General features: G+C 33.0%; 2 protein-coding genes across 3 annotated transcripts in view; both read right to left on the bottom strand.

The window, feature by feature from the left end:
- The window catches only part of LOC127837659 (L-proline trans-4-hydroxylase-like), a 38,303-nt gene extending 35,602 nt beyond the window's left edge, over window positions 1-2,701 (bottom strand). For both annotated transcript variants that reach the window (XM_052364911.1, XM_052364912.1), the window contains exon 1: window positions 2,455-2,701. In XM_052364911.1, the coding sequence (XP_052220871.1) occupies window positions 2,455-2,467 (13 nt within the window). In that variant the 5' untranslated portion in view covers window positions 2,468-2,701. The remainder of the gene's footprint in view (window positions 1-2,454) is intronic.
- Window positions 2,702-15,710: 13,009 nt separating this feature from the next.
- The window catches only part of LOC127837939 (fibroblast growth factor receptor 3-like), an 84,959-nt gene continuing 81,718 nt past the window's right edge, over window positions 15,711-18,951 (bottom strand). The window contains exons 10-11 of the transcript XR_008029548.1: window positions 17,969-18,112; window positions 15,711-17,548 (exon numbers count right to left, since the gene is read on the bottom strand). The gene's annotated coding sequence lies outside the window, so the exon portion shown is untranslated. The remainder of the gene's footprint in view (window positions 17,549-17,968; window positions 18,113-18,951) is intronic.

Here is an 18,951-nt window from a genome sequence, read left to right as displayed (position 1 = left end):
TCGAGTGGTCTAGGTGGGTGACTTTTTACTCCAGGACCCCAGGGGTCAGTGGTTCCAGCCCTGTTGAGGGTAAATTTTTTTCCTTTTTTTTTAAAATTGTATTCTTGTTTTTTTTACTGGAGATTTTTAGTTTAAATTCATCAATATAAAGCATTTAAAGCATTTAATGACAAGCTTCAATACATGCCAAAATCTGTTGGACGGCCCCTTTAAGTTTTGAAAATGGAAATTTGTATAAAAATAGTCTTAGATTTACAAAAGAATGTATGTATGTATTAAATGCAAACAAGCAAAATATCATCCCTGATTTACTTTATATAACTGTAAAATAATATGCTCATTTATTGATAATCATGATTGGAAATAGGAGGATTAATAAAGCAGGATCATGTGTAATGCTTTTCTTTCATAATTTATTACCAACATAGCGTTTTAACTAAGCAAAAAAAACTTTGTTACCAACAGCTTTTTAACTAAGCAAAAACAATATGTATTACCGACATAGCATTTTAACTTAAGCAAACAAAAACTGTATTACCAACATTGTGATTTAACTAACAAATTAAAAAGCCTGCCATGTGTAGCGATCACTTTAGATTCTAGAGGTCCCATATTGAAATCCTAGTCTTATTTATAAGATGCGCAAAGAATTTAGTGATACTTTTTTAATGGGCTAAATTCTTTGGAACGTCTTAGCGGCGAAGGACCAATTACGTGGTGGAAACCAGAAAGTTTAAATTTCATTAATTTGCGTAAAATTGCAAAATAACAATAACAACTCATTCAGTTTTAGTTCAGAAGTCCATCATAACCTCAAATTCCGTTGAATTGAAGTTAAAAAGGCAATAATTTTTTAGATCAACGTCTGCTTAATTCGCAACACAATTACTAACCTCAGGCCATCTTTTGAAACAGATTTAAATGTCAACCAATCAGAAGAAGGCATTACGGTGTAACCTGTACTCATAATTTGTCTTTTAATGTCATCTTAATAATGCATCAGCGAGTGAATTCGGAATGATAATTTATGTAACGTATAAAAATAAAAGATGTTAATTATTTCAGAACTTGCAATTTTTTTTATTGCTTTTCCTCATATTCATTAATGAGAACTTTTCTGTTTAAATTAGCAGTCCCTGCCCTTTTTAATCCAAGCTGCTGTGGAGCCTTGGATTAAATAAAAAGTTTTAAATAGCCATTGATTCGAAATTACAGTGTTTGAAATAGTTCAAATGTAGTTGTGCTAAATATCAATTTGCATTTTAGATTAATTTTTTGTCAAAGGATTGGGGAGGAAGAAAGCTGATGGAGTTACATTTTCGATCGATGACCTTAATAATGCAGTAACACTAGAAACATTTACGCCTGGATTTTTAATTTACGCCTGGAATCATAAATTGACGCCAAGCTGTATACGCCTAGATTTTACATAATTAAGTCCGCTACTTTACGCCTGGTTTTTAAAATTGAAGCCTGGTTTTAAAACCAGCTCATTTGCATAATTTGCCATATTAAGACAGGTTTACGTGTCCTATACGCCTGGTATGAAAGTCTTTTACGCCTGGTTTTCTGATGAAAACTAGCTGGTTTTTGCTCAATTTACGCCTTAAACCAGGCGGCTGATTTTGTACAGGATTTTTAATTGTCACTTTAGAAAAAAAAAGCTCAACTAAACCAGAAAAGTATAATAACATCTCTTTACTATATAGCGCTCTTCGCTCACAACAGACAAACACAAACTGTATTTTCCGCCGTTTATTATTCACATTTAAATCACATCCTTTACATCGAGGCTGTGTTATCGATTTATATCTACACAGCGAGCGAATCGAGAGATATTGAAAATTTGAATAGTGATTGGATTTAAATTGCTCATGCGTGCAAAATTCAAAGTGTCATACATAATTTTTACGGAACATAACCGAGCAATGATTTATCTACACAGGTATGTAAATATTATTGCAATCCGTTTATATTAAGTGTCTGAAATCGGGGCTTGAATGTTGGGCACAAAATCCTTGCGCAACAATATAGACAAAGAAGGAAAACTTTCCACCATTGTTTTGGTCCTTTCCTGGTTGTACGCTCCTAATATTACCAATAAAAAAATTAGCTTAATATTTGAGAGCATCAACAAGTTGGACTAATTAAAATCCCACAGCAGACACATTTTACTTGATACTTATCTATTTTTGAATCATTAATTAAAAAAAATTAGTATTCCAAACATTAAAGTTTTGTTAGTTAAATGATTAAGTGGCTTTTTTTAAATACAATAATCTGTTAACAAGTCCTATAAAGAGACCATCATTTAATATAAAATAATGTTAATATACCATGCTATATAATAATAATGACTGAGTCACTGATTGCTGTCCTGAAATGGAGAAAAATTGATTCAATCAAAACACCATACCACAATTTTACAATCAATTAATTCCAACGGTAATTTACCTCGAATACTCATTTGTTATCCTACTTTTTTATATAATCGTGACACAAAATTCTATGAAATTCGTATTTACTAAGATGCAATCCGTTCAGATATCTTTCATAAATAAACTTTCAAAACACGGATGCACTTGTTTCACGTTCATGCAACGATTAAATGCAGATATCACAACGATAACTTTGATAACCATGAAATACTGAACTTTAAACTGTACCGTACCGAATTTACGTTATGACCTAATATAGATATGGCTAATTTGTTTACAAGGGAAACAACTGTGCTATTGAAAATATTAAGTAATGGTCACACTATACTAAAATATTTCCTTTACAAATTCAAGGTTAAAGCAATAACTTCAACAACAAAAAACATGCCTTTTCGTAAAAACATTACAAGCTGAATTGAATTAAACTATAACAAAGATAATCATGTAGTATGTAAGAAAGAACTCGACGCGAATCAACGGTTACTGTTTTACGGCCATCTTTTTACCGGCTTCTCTCCAGTTGATGAGAGTTTCCAACCAACTGTCAAAGTCTCCAACTTAAAGGCAATACAGTGAAATTTTAGTACACAACAATGTATTTATATTTATTCTTTCGACAATTGCAATTAAAACCAATATGCCGTGCAACTTTTAAGAAAATTATACTCGACAAAATACAGATAGAATAAGAAAACAGGGTTGCGGCAGGGATTTCAATTATTTTAACCGCGAACATTGTTTTTGCATAAAGGTATGCAATTATATTTGTTTAATTGCAGATTCGCTCTAGTTTTTAAACATGGGTATGAGATTAAAAATGTTGATAATTTTGACCGTATCGAGTTTAAAAGTAAAATTGATACTGAATCTTAAATCCAGTGAACCAACTTTGTTTGATGAACCTAGTGTCGTTTCACGTCCTTTTCAAATAAGGAGAAAGGTGAGAGCAATTATGAATTGTTGCAGGATAACATTTGTTTATGGTTTTATAGTTTGTCCAACTATGAAAATATTATTTTTGTTTGGGCTAAAGAACATGTATTTTCATATGGGTCTTAACAATTTAGATTATTTTGGTTATAAATATGGACCAGAATACTGGTTATAAAGCTGACTTCAAGACATTAATGAAGGATACGATAAAATAAAAATATTTTAAAGAATTGTGCTTTGTAGCAGTTGATTAATCTAGAAAAAGTTAAACTTGCAGAATTTATCGACGTGATTTTGAAAATGAGACTTATTTTAATATTGTGCCGCATGACCTTGCAAACACATTGTTAAAATTTAACTACACAAATCCTAAAATGCCTATTTAAATTAAGAGAAAGAGTTTTATATTAAAGAAAAAGAACAACGAATATGTAATGAATCTAAACAAAATTATGATTTTTCCAATAACGTGAGCTTTTTGTATTTTTTTCATGAAGCAATATTTTCTGGGTATATCGAGGACAAATGTTCATAGAAGTAATTTTACCTTAGCTTTAATGTGCACAACAGCACAGGAGACAAGTGCAAGCAGCAATATTGCATGATATTATATGATAATTAAATTGAATGCGTTTTATTTCACTTTTATTATTGTTTAATTTGTGTTGCAGTGCTATGAGGTTAAATTGTATTATCACTTATATGTATTATAAATATTGCTGGGCCAAGTGTGAGTTGAGCGCTCTAAAACCGGTTTTAACCTCCAATGCTTTACATTAACCGTTCCAAGGCGGTGACCCCAGCTTTATTCTACAATGTGTGTACGTTGTTTCGTATTGAGCCGTACTGTTTGGGCGATTGGTCACTTGCCATAAATAAAGGACCACGAACGTATGTATAATAGGTATGTAATACTGCTGGAGCAGCTGGAGTTTCACTTCATTATTTGTGATATTAAGCCCAAGTTTTCACGGCAGCAAAGTAACATGTGAATATTAAACTTAAATCTTAACAGTAGAAATGGTGGCTGTGTTTGTCGAGTACACCTGTTTATAATAATTTGTATGTTTCTTCGTGTACGCCGGCATAGGCGTTTTCATGTTATACCTGAATAGATGGACGAATTTGTCGTCACGAGAAACCTTAATGGGACCAGCAATAGTGTACGCTGGATATGAACATTGTACCAGTCTTCGTGTGCTGTGTCTATACCAGGTTCGAATATAGCTCAAAAACGTCGAAAACCAATGTCGCCTGGATAAATAAAAGAATAGGCCACATTTATAAATCAAACTTGATGAAACGTGATTAGAATGTTCGTCTCAATAGTATTTAAGGTAAGTTCGATTATGAGTCATTTGCGTCCAAACACTAAGCCGCAAGGACAAATAGAAAAAAAACTGGTTATCAATTTTATGGCCACAGTTATGACTCAACATTTATAAAACTTGGCCAGAATGTTTATCTTGACCATATTTTCACCCACTTTGAATAAAGGTCTAGTGAACCACTCTGGAAGCCTCATTTTTATGACTTAATCTTGAGGAAACTTGGTCGGACTGTTATTCCCGACATTATCTAACTGGATTACAGTTTATGTGCATCAATACATTAGGTTACCAGGTCAAACGTTAGAAAAAATCCTTATTACCACGTTACATTTATGACTCAATATCGGTCAAAACTATTAACTTTACGATGTAATTTGGTTTCCTTGAACTCAGGTGAGCGCCTCATGGCTCTTACGTTTTATATTATTTTATATTGCTGAATTACGTATTCCTTTCGATAAGATAAGAACACTAAATATCCCGATAAGGAACTTTGATTTTTAATTTGGACAATGAATCAATTTGCTGTATTTTGTGTAAAAAACATTCAGTTAAGACACAATTTTCTTCACGATGTAACAGTTAAGGATGATGAAAGTTACAACTACATAATAATACGTACCCAACCCTTTTCCCATCTTTCTTATATACCAATCATTTTGCGTCTACCATTTGGGATCCCTTTGAACGACGTAATTGTATTTCCCGATCGGAAAGAAAATTGCAAAAAAAGAAGAAAAAAGTCATTTTTGGGGAATCCTAAAACTATTCCGTCTGGGAAATGTACCCCCACATAATTTGTACATAATTTATTAACACATGCATGTCTTAAATTTAATATATTCAATTTCTTTGTGTCATTTATCAAGGACTTTAGCATGAGCTAAACACAAGTTTGGCAAATAGGAGCATATATTAGTTATTTCACTTTTACTGACGTAGGACTACTTAAGTGGTCACGCTGTAAGTCTAGCTGTTCTCTAGTTGACGATATAGCACTAATAATCCTGTTCTGTAAAGCACTCTATCGCTCCACTCTTTATGGAAACGGCGTCGCATAGTTAGACATACTTCAATAACTTCAGCAAAGGCACGGATGGGAAATAAGTTGTAAATTATAAAGGGCATCAAAATTGCATTTTAATTTCTTAGAAAATCTATAAACTGTTTTATTTAGCAACTAGTGACACTTATTTTTAAGGGTTAAATATAATTATGTTTTGTATGCCTGATGTGGTGCCATATATTTTCAGACTTGAAGATTTATCACGTAACATAAGCTCGTATTAAATATTGTCATATGTTAACTTATACTGTACTATTGTAGTATTAGCAGATTGAATAGCACATTATAATAATTGAACATACACAAACTTATTACAATCATTTCAGCAAAATTGACAATGTGTAATCTAAACTATAAACTTATAATATGTTGTGTGTGAAAAAAAGTAATAATATTGCATTTCTTTGTTCTTCGCCTTTTTTCGAAGAGTACTGTCACTTATTATCTCGTACCTGATCAAGAAGCGGTACAGTACACACTTTTGATTTGATAATGTTTTACTGTTTGGGACCAGGTTTATTGCAATACTTTAAAGCCTTGTTATGATAATGCCAAGCATCTTGCGTAAGAAAATGAACATTTAAGTCTAGTTGGTCACAAAAATATCAGACATGAGAACATAATATAAACTTCCATAAGCTGCAGAGAGAATTATGCAAAAGCTGTCAAAAGGGTGTAGAGATAGACATAAAGTGTTTGATGCGGAATGCTAGTTCTTTTTTGTTATTCAATATAAAAAACATACAATGTTTATATGTATATGAACACAAAAGCAAGGTGATTAACATCAGGCAGCAATAATGTTCAAACATGTTATACAAGATATGAGTGTATATACATGTTTTTGATCTTGTGTTTTCCTTTAGATTTAAAAATTATGTATGTGTATTTGCTTTGCTTTGGTTGTTTGTGATAGATCAGGGGTTTCAATAGCTTTTGCAAACTATGAGTCAAATGACCCCGTGGTTGAAATTGAAAGGGGTCAAATGAAATTTCCAGGGGTCAAAATACTGAAGTCTAGATATTTTTGTTCCTGTATATTTGTTGATTGCTCCGCAAATGTTTCTTAGTATAACTTGCTTGCTCAAGATTAACGAAAAAACAACATTTTGCTTAATACATAATACATTTTATGTTATTTTCATGGTGACATTTGCATCAAAAGGATGCAAGGTAAATTATTTCGAGGAGTCAAAAGTGACGAAATTGTAAAATGCTTGCATCAAAAAGCAGGATTCTGCTTCAATTGAAATCCCTGATTTATGATCAAATATATAGAGAATACTAGGTTAGTGTTGAATACAGAGAAGTTTATGTTGCGAGGCTTAGAACGCCGGAAGCGCGAGCCTTGTCGAGCGCTTTCGGTGTTCGAGCCGAGCAACATAAACTTCTCTGTATTCAACGCTAATCCTAGTATTCTATTTATCCCATTTGATTTTTTCAACGTGACATTTAACATAAATAGATCTAATAACCTTAACAATAATTTTAATTCAGTCATAAAAGCGCTTAAAATCTAACAAATGTAACCATGCGTAGTGATATACATGTATTTGTTCTGGTACGCAAAATAGTCTTTAAAAAATTCACACACAAACTGTAAAACAAGTAAAAATATCACCATATGCCTACATTCAATTTTACGCAGTATGCGATTTTAACACATTACGACCGCGAAAAGAAGATTTTACTTTACTATAATTCATTTTATTTTCGAAAGAAAATGATCAAAATCAAATATGGCGGCGATTGCTCCTGATAAAATGCTGTCGATGTCAACATATATGTAAACCATCGACGACCTAGTTCTGGCTACCATAACTTTAAATGTCGCTTTTTATGATTTTTGACTGGCGCGACTTTATAGTTATAGACCAACCCCATTAGGAAAGTCAACCAGAAATTCCCGAAAAGTTGACAGTTAACAAAGACCGATCCAAAACAGCTTTTAAATGCAGTTGTTGGCCCAAATCAACCACTTGATTGGAAAGATTGACATTTTTCACATTTAACTGATATATTCTTTCACAAAATACCAGCTTAAATATTTAAAATGTATCTATGATGCTCTTACATATCGAGAAAAACAGCGACGTGACAGACTTTCTTGAAATGCGAATCTCCCGAGATTTCACGGTCATATGACGTTATTTCTATTTTTAATAACAAACCATGTGCTCAAGTGTTTTCAAATTCAGCAATCTGAACGCATCGGACAGTGGGCTACACCACACCGTCTCACTGATGCAAGAAGGCGGCCGTCATATTGGATTTGGAACTACTTTTGAAAACAAGATGGCGGCCCCCTCGGTTCAAACCCGACGTAAAGATGAAAAATTAAAATGTGATTTTTTGTACCTCGTCTGTTGCAAGATTACATTCTTTAAATAATAATAAGTGTAGATCTGTGAATTCTCACAACTTACAAAATTGTTAAAATTTAAAGATGCCATGATTGACATTGAATTAATGTTAAACTTAAAGCGATTGTTCTCGTTATATTTTGTGACGCTACGAGTACGAGGATTGCTTACATAAAGTATAAAATACATCACTCATAATCATTGTATGAGCATGGATGGCCGAGTGGTCTTAGCGGTAGACGGGTCAATGGTTCGAGCCCAGTTGAGGGTTACTTTTTAAATTGTATTCTTGTTTTTTATTGGAGCTTTTAAGATCCAATGTGTACAAGTACATTTATGAATATAGCATTGAATGACAAAAATAATTTGGGGAGTTCTTTTGTTATAGTTTGATTTTGTGACATTACAAGGATTGCTTATATAAAGTATAACATAAACCACTGACTATGGGAGACCTGATGCATTGGTTTAAGCACTTGATTTTTACTCCAAGGGTCAGTGGATCGAGTCCAGTTAAGGGCAATGTGTCAACAAAAGATCTTTCAGATCTGTGCAAATGAGCGTTAAGCATTGTGGGAAACAGACTATTTCCAGCATGGCGCTGGTAATCATAAAACATATGGAAGTGAAAAATGGTAATTTATTATATAAAAAAACAGGCTACATCAAACCTGGTCAGCCATAATATATTCTTGGGTGCAGTTTGTGCTTCAAAAGGAGCCACTTTTCATGCCAGTCTATTGTTGGAATATTCACTGAACACGCTGCAATGATTGTTATCTGTGAAATCATAAATTTAACACCTTCTGAATTTTGTGGACTTAAAAGATTCAAAATAAAACACTGTGAACACTGCAAGGAAACTTACATGGAATGTGTGAGAGGATTCTTGAGGGATGAAATAAAATGTAGTCCGAAGGATTCAACTTTTGGAGGAGGACGTCATGGTATCTTGGACATTTGGCATTTTCATATATTTATTTATCAGTTGATACTGAAAATGCTGAATGTGCTAATCGGCGTAGAAATCGCAACATCAAAGTAAAACGGGTGAGATTTTTACAGCTTAATTATTTCTCTTGACATAATATTGTATGTTTTCCATTTAATTTATTTGCTCATTTTTTTATATAATTAATTTTTTTTCATTCATAACCAGAATAGTTGATGCATGTATAAATAAAAAGATACATGAACAGTGTGTTTTACTTTTTTATGTCTCCCACCACTTATAGTGGGGGACATATTGTTTTTGCCCTGTCTGTTGGTTGGTTGGTTGGTTTGTGTGTTTGTTTGCTCAAGCTTTAAGTTGAATTAATATTTGCCATAACTTTTGCAATATTGAAGATAGCAACTTGATATTTGGCATACATGTGTATCTGATGGAGCTGCATATTTTGAGTGGTGAAAGGTCAAGGTCATTCTTCAAGGTCAAAGTTCAAAAAAACAAAATCAAGGTGGCGCAGAAGGGGACATAGTGTTTCTGACTAATACATTTCTTGTTTTTACATATGATAATTCATAAATCTCTAATTACATTGTAATTACTTTAATCCTTATTGTAGACATTATATTTGATTGGTTTAATAATAATGGGAATAATATATTCTAACAATTATTTATAACATATAAATTAACATGCAACAGGAAGCATTCCAGAAATGCCCGCGTGCTCGAAAGTGCCCTTTTCACAAAATACTTATGATCATCATCACAATCAGCAGCAGCATTATCATATTAATCATCATCATCATTAGCAGCTGCATAATTATGTTGTATGACCAGAATTCAATACAAAACAAACACAACCACTACAACTACTACTACTGCTACTACTACCAATTAATTAACTTCTACTACAACACGAACAACAACAACAACTACTACTACTTCTTCTATTTAACTTCTACTACTAATACAGTGCTCCAGCTTGGATTTGAAAAGGGCAGGGGGCTTATTCGACACGCAGTATTTTGTGAAAAGGGCACTTTCGAGCGCGCTGGCATTTCTGGAATGCTTCCTGACAAAGTTCCTGTTGCATGTTAATTATATAATAAATTATAATAAATAATTGTTAGAATATATTATCCCATTATTATTAAAGCAATCAAATATAATGTTTACAATAAGGATTAAAGTAATTACAATGTAATAAGAGATTTATGAATTATCATATGTAAAAACAACAAATTTATATGATGGGACTTGGGTATAAGAAAATTTTGTGAGGTTCAAACAAGAAACCTGCTGGATAATGAAACCTCTCATTTTATGACAAAAGAGCTAGATTATAGAGTATAAAATAAGTATAAAATTGTGGAAGTTACCACACAAGGATCATGTGTTCCCATTGTTGTGCTCAGAAATGCTTCTGGATGGGCATACACCAATGAATACTTTCCTTCAATTATTTCTTCTAAAGGCACATTAAACAATTTTCGCCCTAAGCAGGAATTCCAGACATCCCCCCCATCCCCCAAGATGTTTCCTCCCCAGACATCCTCTGCGACGTTTCCTCCACAGACGTTTCCCTTCCCCCATTTTAGTTTCAGTGCTGACGCCCCCCCCCATAAATTCATAATTGTTTGTTTGAAGTATAATCTTGATTTATTATCAAAATGATTAGTTTGCTTATGAAATCTTTAATTAACTTTATCTAGGAAGCATCTTGTTTGTTGTTTTCTTTGGATTAAGAATTCATTTTTTGTGTTAAACTGTTTAAGGAATGCATGTAAATCATTAGTAAGTGCATGTTGGTATACTAGTTGAATAAATGAAAATTTCTCAAAATCTTACTGAGTATCTGATACATGTTGTTGTTTTTAATCCAATTAAATAGGATCAATTGATGAATTATTTAATTTTGAGTAAAATTGGGCTGGGTTGTGGAACTGTAGTTATTTGTTGTTTTTAATCCAATTAACTAGGGTCAATTTGTGAATTGAAAAATGGTAAAATCACATTTATATTATTAATTTCTAACATGTTTTCATTGTAACAGTTAAATATGATAAATAAATAAACTATGTAACTGTCAATTTTTTCCATGGATTCATATGTATATAATCAAATTATTGAATGCCACTGATATTTTCATTTTTACTTATAGCTAATTTAGACTAATTACAACAGAATTACACTCTTCTTGCAAATTATTTCATTATTAATAATATAATTAGCAAATGTAATCAGAACATATTGATATTTTAATAATTCAACTCAATAATTGTAAATATTTATTGTATTTAAATTTGCCCAAAAAAACTAGGGTAGGTAGGGAATTTCATTTTATTTTTTTATTTTGAAATTATCTGTGTTGACAGTGTAAAATATATTTATAGCTTCTTCAACATCAGTTTTACATTTTATGACCTGCAACAGATTCTATGCTATTTTTTTTACTATGGTAAGTCTTTAAAGTGTTATTTATTTTTCAACTACAGAATGTGCTTATCTCATCAAATGAATGCCTATCCCACTGTAAAGATGTCACCTAATCTAAATTCATTAATACAATAGTTATAATTGTTATATTTGTAACATACTATTCCACTTAAAATGACCATCAAAGAACATCAATGCTGTGCTTTTACTAAATTTTTCAATGATCTTAATTATTTAAAGAAAAAATTTCTATCAGGCATTTATAAAAACAATTATAATTCGATCTTTTTAATTGGTAAAAATTGTTAGAGGCTTCCCTAAAAACAACCATCAAAGAACTTTAAAGCTTAGTGCTTTAACTAATGTATCCATATTTTCCCACTTGCATATTATTTGTGTTAATTTGCTCCAAATAAGTTCAACTTGTAATATGTTGGTACAATTAATAAATTAATATTTTTATGCCCCCAAAGGTGGGCATATAGTGATTGTACTGTCTGTCCGTCTGTATGTCTGTCCTTCTGTCACACTTTTGTGTTTAGGTTTCGAAAAATGCTCATGTCCCTTGACATATTACCTACATATTTGGTATGCATGTGAATATGGGCAAGGCCTTTGGATACACACACAAATTTTGACCCCTGTGACCTTGACCTTGAACTTAGGGTCCACGTTTAGGTTTAAAAATCTGCGTTTAGGTTTCGAAAAATGCTCATAACTTCTATGTCCCTTGAGATATAATCTTCATATTTGCTAGAATGTGTATATGGACAAGGCCTTTCCATATGCACACAATTTTGACCCTTGTGACCTTGACATTAAACTTTGGGTCTGCATTTAGTTTTCGAAGTCTGCGTTAAGGTTTCGAAAAATGCTCATAACTTCTAGCAAAGCTTTCATAGGGGGGCATATGTCATCCTATGGTGACAGCTCTTGTTTTTGAAACCTTCACTTGGAGAATTTAAAGATACCATTTGGGGAAAAATATAACTTTTTATGCCCTTGAAGGGTGGCATATAGTTTTTTAACTGTCAGTCAGTCTGTCCGTCCGTCCGAAAACATTAACATTGGTCATAACTTTGATGCATTATTACTTAAGCAAAGTTGAACTCTTAAAAAACTCGATTACTGGGGTACTGAATTTTTCATGTTTGTTGCTTGCAATTTACTGAACATAATGCAGGTGAATAAATGCCTTGTCTCTGTACAGCGAGATGGGTTTTTTTTCCATAAATATCCAGGTTATTTTGTATAAATAAGACCTCAGAACATATTTATATAGTATAAAATGAATTCTAAGCTATACATCTATGATGATGACATTATGTGTTTCGCTGTAAAATAAAATCTACAGAGAAAATAGACTACAGCCGCATGTCACAAGAGTTGTTAATGGCATTTTGACAGTATTGCCCCTGACTTTCGCCCATTTTGAAACATTCTTATAAAAAACTGAATTTGTTTAGCATGCATAGGGGATAGAGGAGCATTTGTTGGTGCCTTTTAAAAAAGTTGTTTCATGGTGTGGAAAATTGAGTTTTAAAATGTATACACAATGCCTAAAATGAGGCAAATTCCAACAATGTCTGTGTTTTTTCATTTAAAAACATGAGATGTGTTTGTCAGAAACACAATGCCTCCTATTGCGCCGTTTTGAAGTTATATATTTGACTTTGAAGGTTGACCTTGACCTTTCACCACTCAAAATGTGCAGCTCCATGAGATACACATGCATGCCGAATATCAAGTTGCTATCTTCAATATTGCAAAAGCTATGGGCAATGTTAAAGTTGTCAGACGGAAGGACAGCAGACAGACAGACTGACAGACAGTTCATAAACTATATGCCACCCTGACGGGGGCATGAAAAAACTTTGTTCTTAATTGGTTTATAGGTGTAATCTGTGTCTCCACAATATTGGAATTACCAATTTACACTTAAAGCTAAAACAGGGCTGATTCATTATATCCACGACCACGTTCATTCCAATACTTATTGGTGATATATGATCTTGAAAGGATTTTTAATATGTCATTTTTGTAAGCACATATAAGTTGGTTTTACAAATTTACTGAGTGTAAACTTTGGGCACTTAAATAGCTCTTATGTTCTAATTTACATTAACACTTTCAAAATTCAAAGTTCAGAATGGTAATTGTTCTCTTATTGCCAACAACTGCATAGATCTTAACATTATAAACTGGTTGTTTTGTCTTTATTACTACTTTTGTATATTCTTTTGTATTGACCTCTTTATATTATATTTCAACATAAATATCCAGTAATTGTAGATCTCAGATGTTCTGTGATGTAAATGTGTATGGTTCTTGTTACTTGTCACACCCATATCAATTTCATAATGCCTTAACACTGATATAGGATATTAGCAAACTGAACATTGTTACATTGTCGCTAATTTTAATGGCACTGGATTGTTTAAGGCTTTAAAAAGCTAGTTGCCTGGCCGGAATAACAACATCTTGAATTAAGTTGCCTAGGCTTAAATATAAAAAATATCTTCCAGAAGTACTGTATGGTTGCCATCATCATGCACGGAAAGAATCGTTTTTCAAATTCAATTGAGCTCTCCACTCATTCCATCCCACAAAACCCTTAGGTGTCTCAATACTGGTAATATTAAACCCCACTGAGGGCGATATGGCTTCGATCCATACACAGTTTGTGACCGCCTGGCTGGTCACTATAATGCCATTGGGACCAAAGTGGAGTTTACTATTTCTTATATTACACCGACGAGTTTTCCCTATACCACTGTACAGTGTTGTAGGATTGTTTATGGTTTAGAACCTAATATAAATGGATTAAATCTCAAAGTTTGTCGCCCTGCAGAACATCAGCAATGTTGTAATTAATGTAATTTAAGAAATACTGAATCTTTTAAGTTTTAATTATGTTGTTATTTTCACTTCAGGAAACAACTAATTGGCTTTCTAAACATTTAATTAACATTTGGATATTTTTTGTATGTAATGACAACTAATGTTAAACAATAACAGAAATAAATATTATATTATTTTACTCCTCAGAGATATTGGTCCTTCTATATCTATATTATTGGTCAATTTAGTGCAAATTTATGGTGTATAACCCGAACTATATTTTCGGTGTAATATCTTCCGCATAGAGGCGTTAGACATATCCTTCCACCAAATACACCCGAGAGACGATCGCCCTTATGGCGGAATTGTCCGAGGATTCCCGATTGCAAATTCAGAATGACATTTCCCGGTATTTTAATTATTCTGGCTTATTTTGTAAACAAATTGTAGTGTCAATACAAAGTCAAAGTAAATATTATATAAAATTACCTGATTCACAATGAAATCAGTCTTATAATCCACCAGACGTAAGTTGTTAATCACAAATAATAAATTTCAGAAAACGAAAGTAATGTTTACAATTTCAGCATAAAATGTCAAGGTCCATCCCAAAGTATCCAAATGAAAACTCGTCACGTGACAAAGCGACAATGGCGTCGAAATTGTGAATTTCAGACTGATGAGAGTTATTTTCATCTATTGTAAGATGCATTTGAAACATTTGAACCTTAAATTATTCCTCGATGCAGTAATTTATATTCATTCACCAATATATGTAGAAATCTATCAAAGAAAATGAGCTTTCTTTGATTTATAGCGTGACATAAATATGTTACGACTCTGGTTGACTTTCGATACGGGGTTAGCTTCAGCGTACAGGTATGTCAATACTATATAAACTGTACGCTGAAGTTTCTTTAGCTATCGACGACCTAGTTCTGGCCACAGGTGGAAGTAACGTACCTTGAATAGTATTTTTTTTAGGAGCCCAATATATTCAAATAAATATATAAAATCATGTTTAATGAGAAAAAAATTGACAAAGAGCCATGAAAAAAATACCCACCCAAAATATTGTTTGTAATTGTTTTTGTTTTTTTGCAGTATGGTAGTTCTTATGAATGTTTTAGATTGCATGTTTAGATCTCTTTACTATGATGCTTCACAATAGACAGATCAAAACCGTCCTGCTTTGGTGCTTGGTAAACTATTATACAGATTCATTACTTCCGGTGGTGGTATTTGTTGTATTATTTTTGAAATTAACACACCATCGTGTGAGATACTTAACAATGCATATCAGCAGTTCTTGTAATTGGTAATGCCTGATTGGAATCAAAGATAACAATAATGATAAGTTTGGTAATGATGTTATGATGTAATTATGAAGGAAATCATGTAATCGAATTATGCCATATTTACTGAACAAGGAAAAATAAAGTAGCATTTAGACATAACTATTGTATTGTTTGAAGTATAATGTGAAACACAAATCAATCATAAAGAATAATTAAGAAAATAAGTGATGGTCTGTACGCAGTTCTGACAAACGCTTAATCAGTCGATATGTCAAATATATGTTGGTTTGCATGGTAACTGAAACCTATATATAATTAAGCAAATTGAACTTTCAAAATGCTTCTTTCGTAACAACTAAAAGTAAACAAATGCAAAATTGTCAATTGACTCATAATAGCACCAAACAACAAAAGTTATCGCATGTGTGCTAAACCATTAACCTCACGACAGTAATCGTGTATTTATCATTAAACGGTTACTTATAAACAGTAAAGCTTTAAAAGCACATGACACTTGAGTAATTTAAATACGGTCATTATTTCATCAAATTTCTTGTTAATTAATATGGAAAGTATCTATTTAAATGCAGGAGTGTCTGGTTCAATCCTTCAGATTCAAATTTTATTATCATGATTTTGGGATTTAAAATGTGTTGTTATGGTTTCAAATTTCAACACTTAATGTCATGAAAACATAACAAAATGGCGAATATATTCATTAGGACTTCATTTCTTAACTTACAAAATATCAAGGAAGCATGAGAATCATATTTAGAACAAAAGAAAGAAAATGACAGACTAAAACGTAACCTTTGGGATCATGTACAATACCCTTCTTGTAAAAAATATATTTCAGGCGCATTAAATGCAGCGTTATTGACACTGTATTTAATGCACATAAAATGCGGGGTAAATACACTTGGATATTTTGTCTATATCTTTTACTGCATATTTTACAAAAAAGAGGCATCAATAAACTTGACAATAAAAAATGTCGTCCCTGATAAGCATGTGGGGATGTCACATGCTAAACTGGGATAACAATTTAAGCACATGTATTTAGCCCCGTTCATTCAGAGCGAGGCTTGCATATGGTAGAACCACCTCAACGAAAAAAAAATTTGTCTATACAAGTCCCATATAATCAGTAAATGTAGGAATGTGTGCATACAAACACACCAGTAACAATGCTTGATCAACAAACAAATGTATCAAAGACCAGCAGCAATAACGAAATTTAATGATAAATGTAACTGCACATGTAATTGGTCATCATTTATAATAATGCATGCACTTTCTTCTTTTTCTTTGCGATCTAACTCTCTGAGCATGTGTAACTGTGCGCTGCAGGTCCAGCAAACAACCGTAGAGCTTCCCGTGCATAGTAATCTTCTTCGTCAAGATCTAGCGCCTGAGGCAATCGTGTAGTGGGCAGGACTGCATTAAATGTTCTGGTGTTATGCCGTGAGGCTGACAAGGGCTCTGGTCTGATTAACCAATCCTGAACTTGGTGAACAATTGATGGTCAGTGAGGTTGTGGTAATGCATGTACTAAAAGTGGCTGTGCTTTCAAAATGACCATATGCTTCACTTGCAGAAGTGAAATGAATCTATCATACATATGAGCCTCGCTCTAAGAATGGGGCTTAACGCATGTGCATAAAGTGTCGTCCCAGATTAGCCTGTGAAGTCCACACTGGCTAATCAAGGGCAACACTATCCGTTGTATGGATTGTTTTGTTTAAGGAAAGTCTGTCTAGAGGGAAAGTGTCATCCCTGATAAGCCTGTGCAGACGAGGGCTTACGGGGGATCTGGTCGTGATAACCATGCGAACCATGAGAGAACTGCGAAGACGCCGTCATGTTCTTGTTTTGAAGGTTGGCCGCCTCTCTTCTGTAAAAACACAGGGAAAATTTGACACGTACAAACGTGCTTTGTATAATGGAATACTTATTGGATTTACAGATAAAAATGGTAAAAAAAACTATTTTAAACAATTCAATGAATCTGATCCTTTCTCTTTGAGCAATTTTTTACCAATCATCGAACAAAGGTGAGATTTTACAGTCGTCGTAAAGTGTCGTCAAGATGAGCTTTTGCCGTCCTAGCAGGCTAATTAAGGATTACACTTACCGCCTATACTAGATTTTCGTTAAACAAAAAATTCCATACGAAATACAAAGGCTAATCTAGGACGATACTTTACGCACATGCATTACTTTAGCCCTGTTTTCCTAGAGTCAGGCTCAAGTGTGTGACAAGCTCCCATGCTTCTTACTTTGACCCATGACCCATGATGGACTGCTGACTCACCTGTCGTGACAATGAGGTAGGCACTCTTGTAGTTCATGCCGATGGTGTTGGTCACAATGCACGTTACCAGCCCTCGTCCTAACGACTCACGTTACGCAGCACGAGGTTCTGAGGGTCATCGATCGTCTTCATGTAACCTGATTGCTGCAAAGGGCCAGGGAAACATGCATGTTAGCAAGATGTCACAGTACTGAGCCTCATAAAGTTCTTGCTCAGTGTTTGAGAATGTAATTTCAGTGAGAATGACAACAATAGCAAGTTTAACAGACTTTAGTTTGATGGGGACGACATGAGATTAACATCAGTTAAAAGTTATTATTTCATCAAAGTTTCACATAGTGGTGTTATTTAATCAATTTTTAACAGATTGATGTTATTATATCAATGTTTAACAGAGTGGGGCTATTTGATCAATGTGTAACACATTGGTATTATGCAATCAATGTTTTTAAGACCGGTGTTATTTTATCAATGTTTTACAGACTGGTGATTTTTCATCAAGCTGGGATGAATACATCTGTAAAGTGTATGCACCCTAATATGGACAAAGAAATTATTTTTCATAAGAACATATTTATACCATCCTTCGATAATTGCACAATACAAAACTTAAAAAAACTAACCCATTTGCAAGTCTCAAGGTCATTAATGTAGAGATAACCAAATGTCAGATCAGTCAATCATCAGCACTTTAACTGTAACAGTTCATGAAATTTCTCTCCAACATTTTTCAATTAACACCACAGATTTCAAAGAGGTTTCACTATTTTGTTTACTTTCGAAGCAATAATACAAAACTCATTTGTTCATACAACTTATAAAGTTTGATGTACTACTGATTAACTACTTATTTACTACTAAGGTTTATATTTCTCAATTTATGAACAACATGATTTTTTTTTAAAACAATATATATTCTTATTTTTACTGTCAGTTAATAGCTAACGACTGTCATGTAAAGTTTCAGTTTTATACATTTAAAT

The sequence above is a fragment of the Dreissena polymorpha genome, chromosome 7 (assembly GCF_020536995.1).
Source record: "Dreissena polymorpha isolate Duluth1 chromosome 7, UMN_Dpol_1.0, whole genome shotgun sequence".
In the NCBI taxonomy this organism is placed as follows: domain Eukaryota; kingdom Metazoa; phylum Mollusca; class Bivalvia; order Myida; family Dreissenidae; genus Dreissena; species Dreissena polymorpha.
The sequence above is the reverse complement of the archived record's forward strand: the minus strand, read 5'-3'. Positions and strand labels throughout refer to the sequence as shown.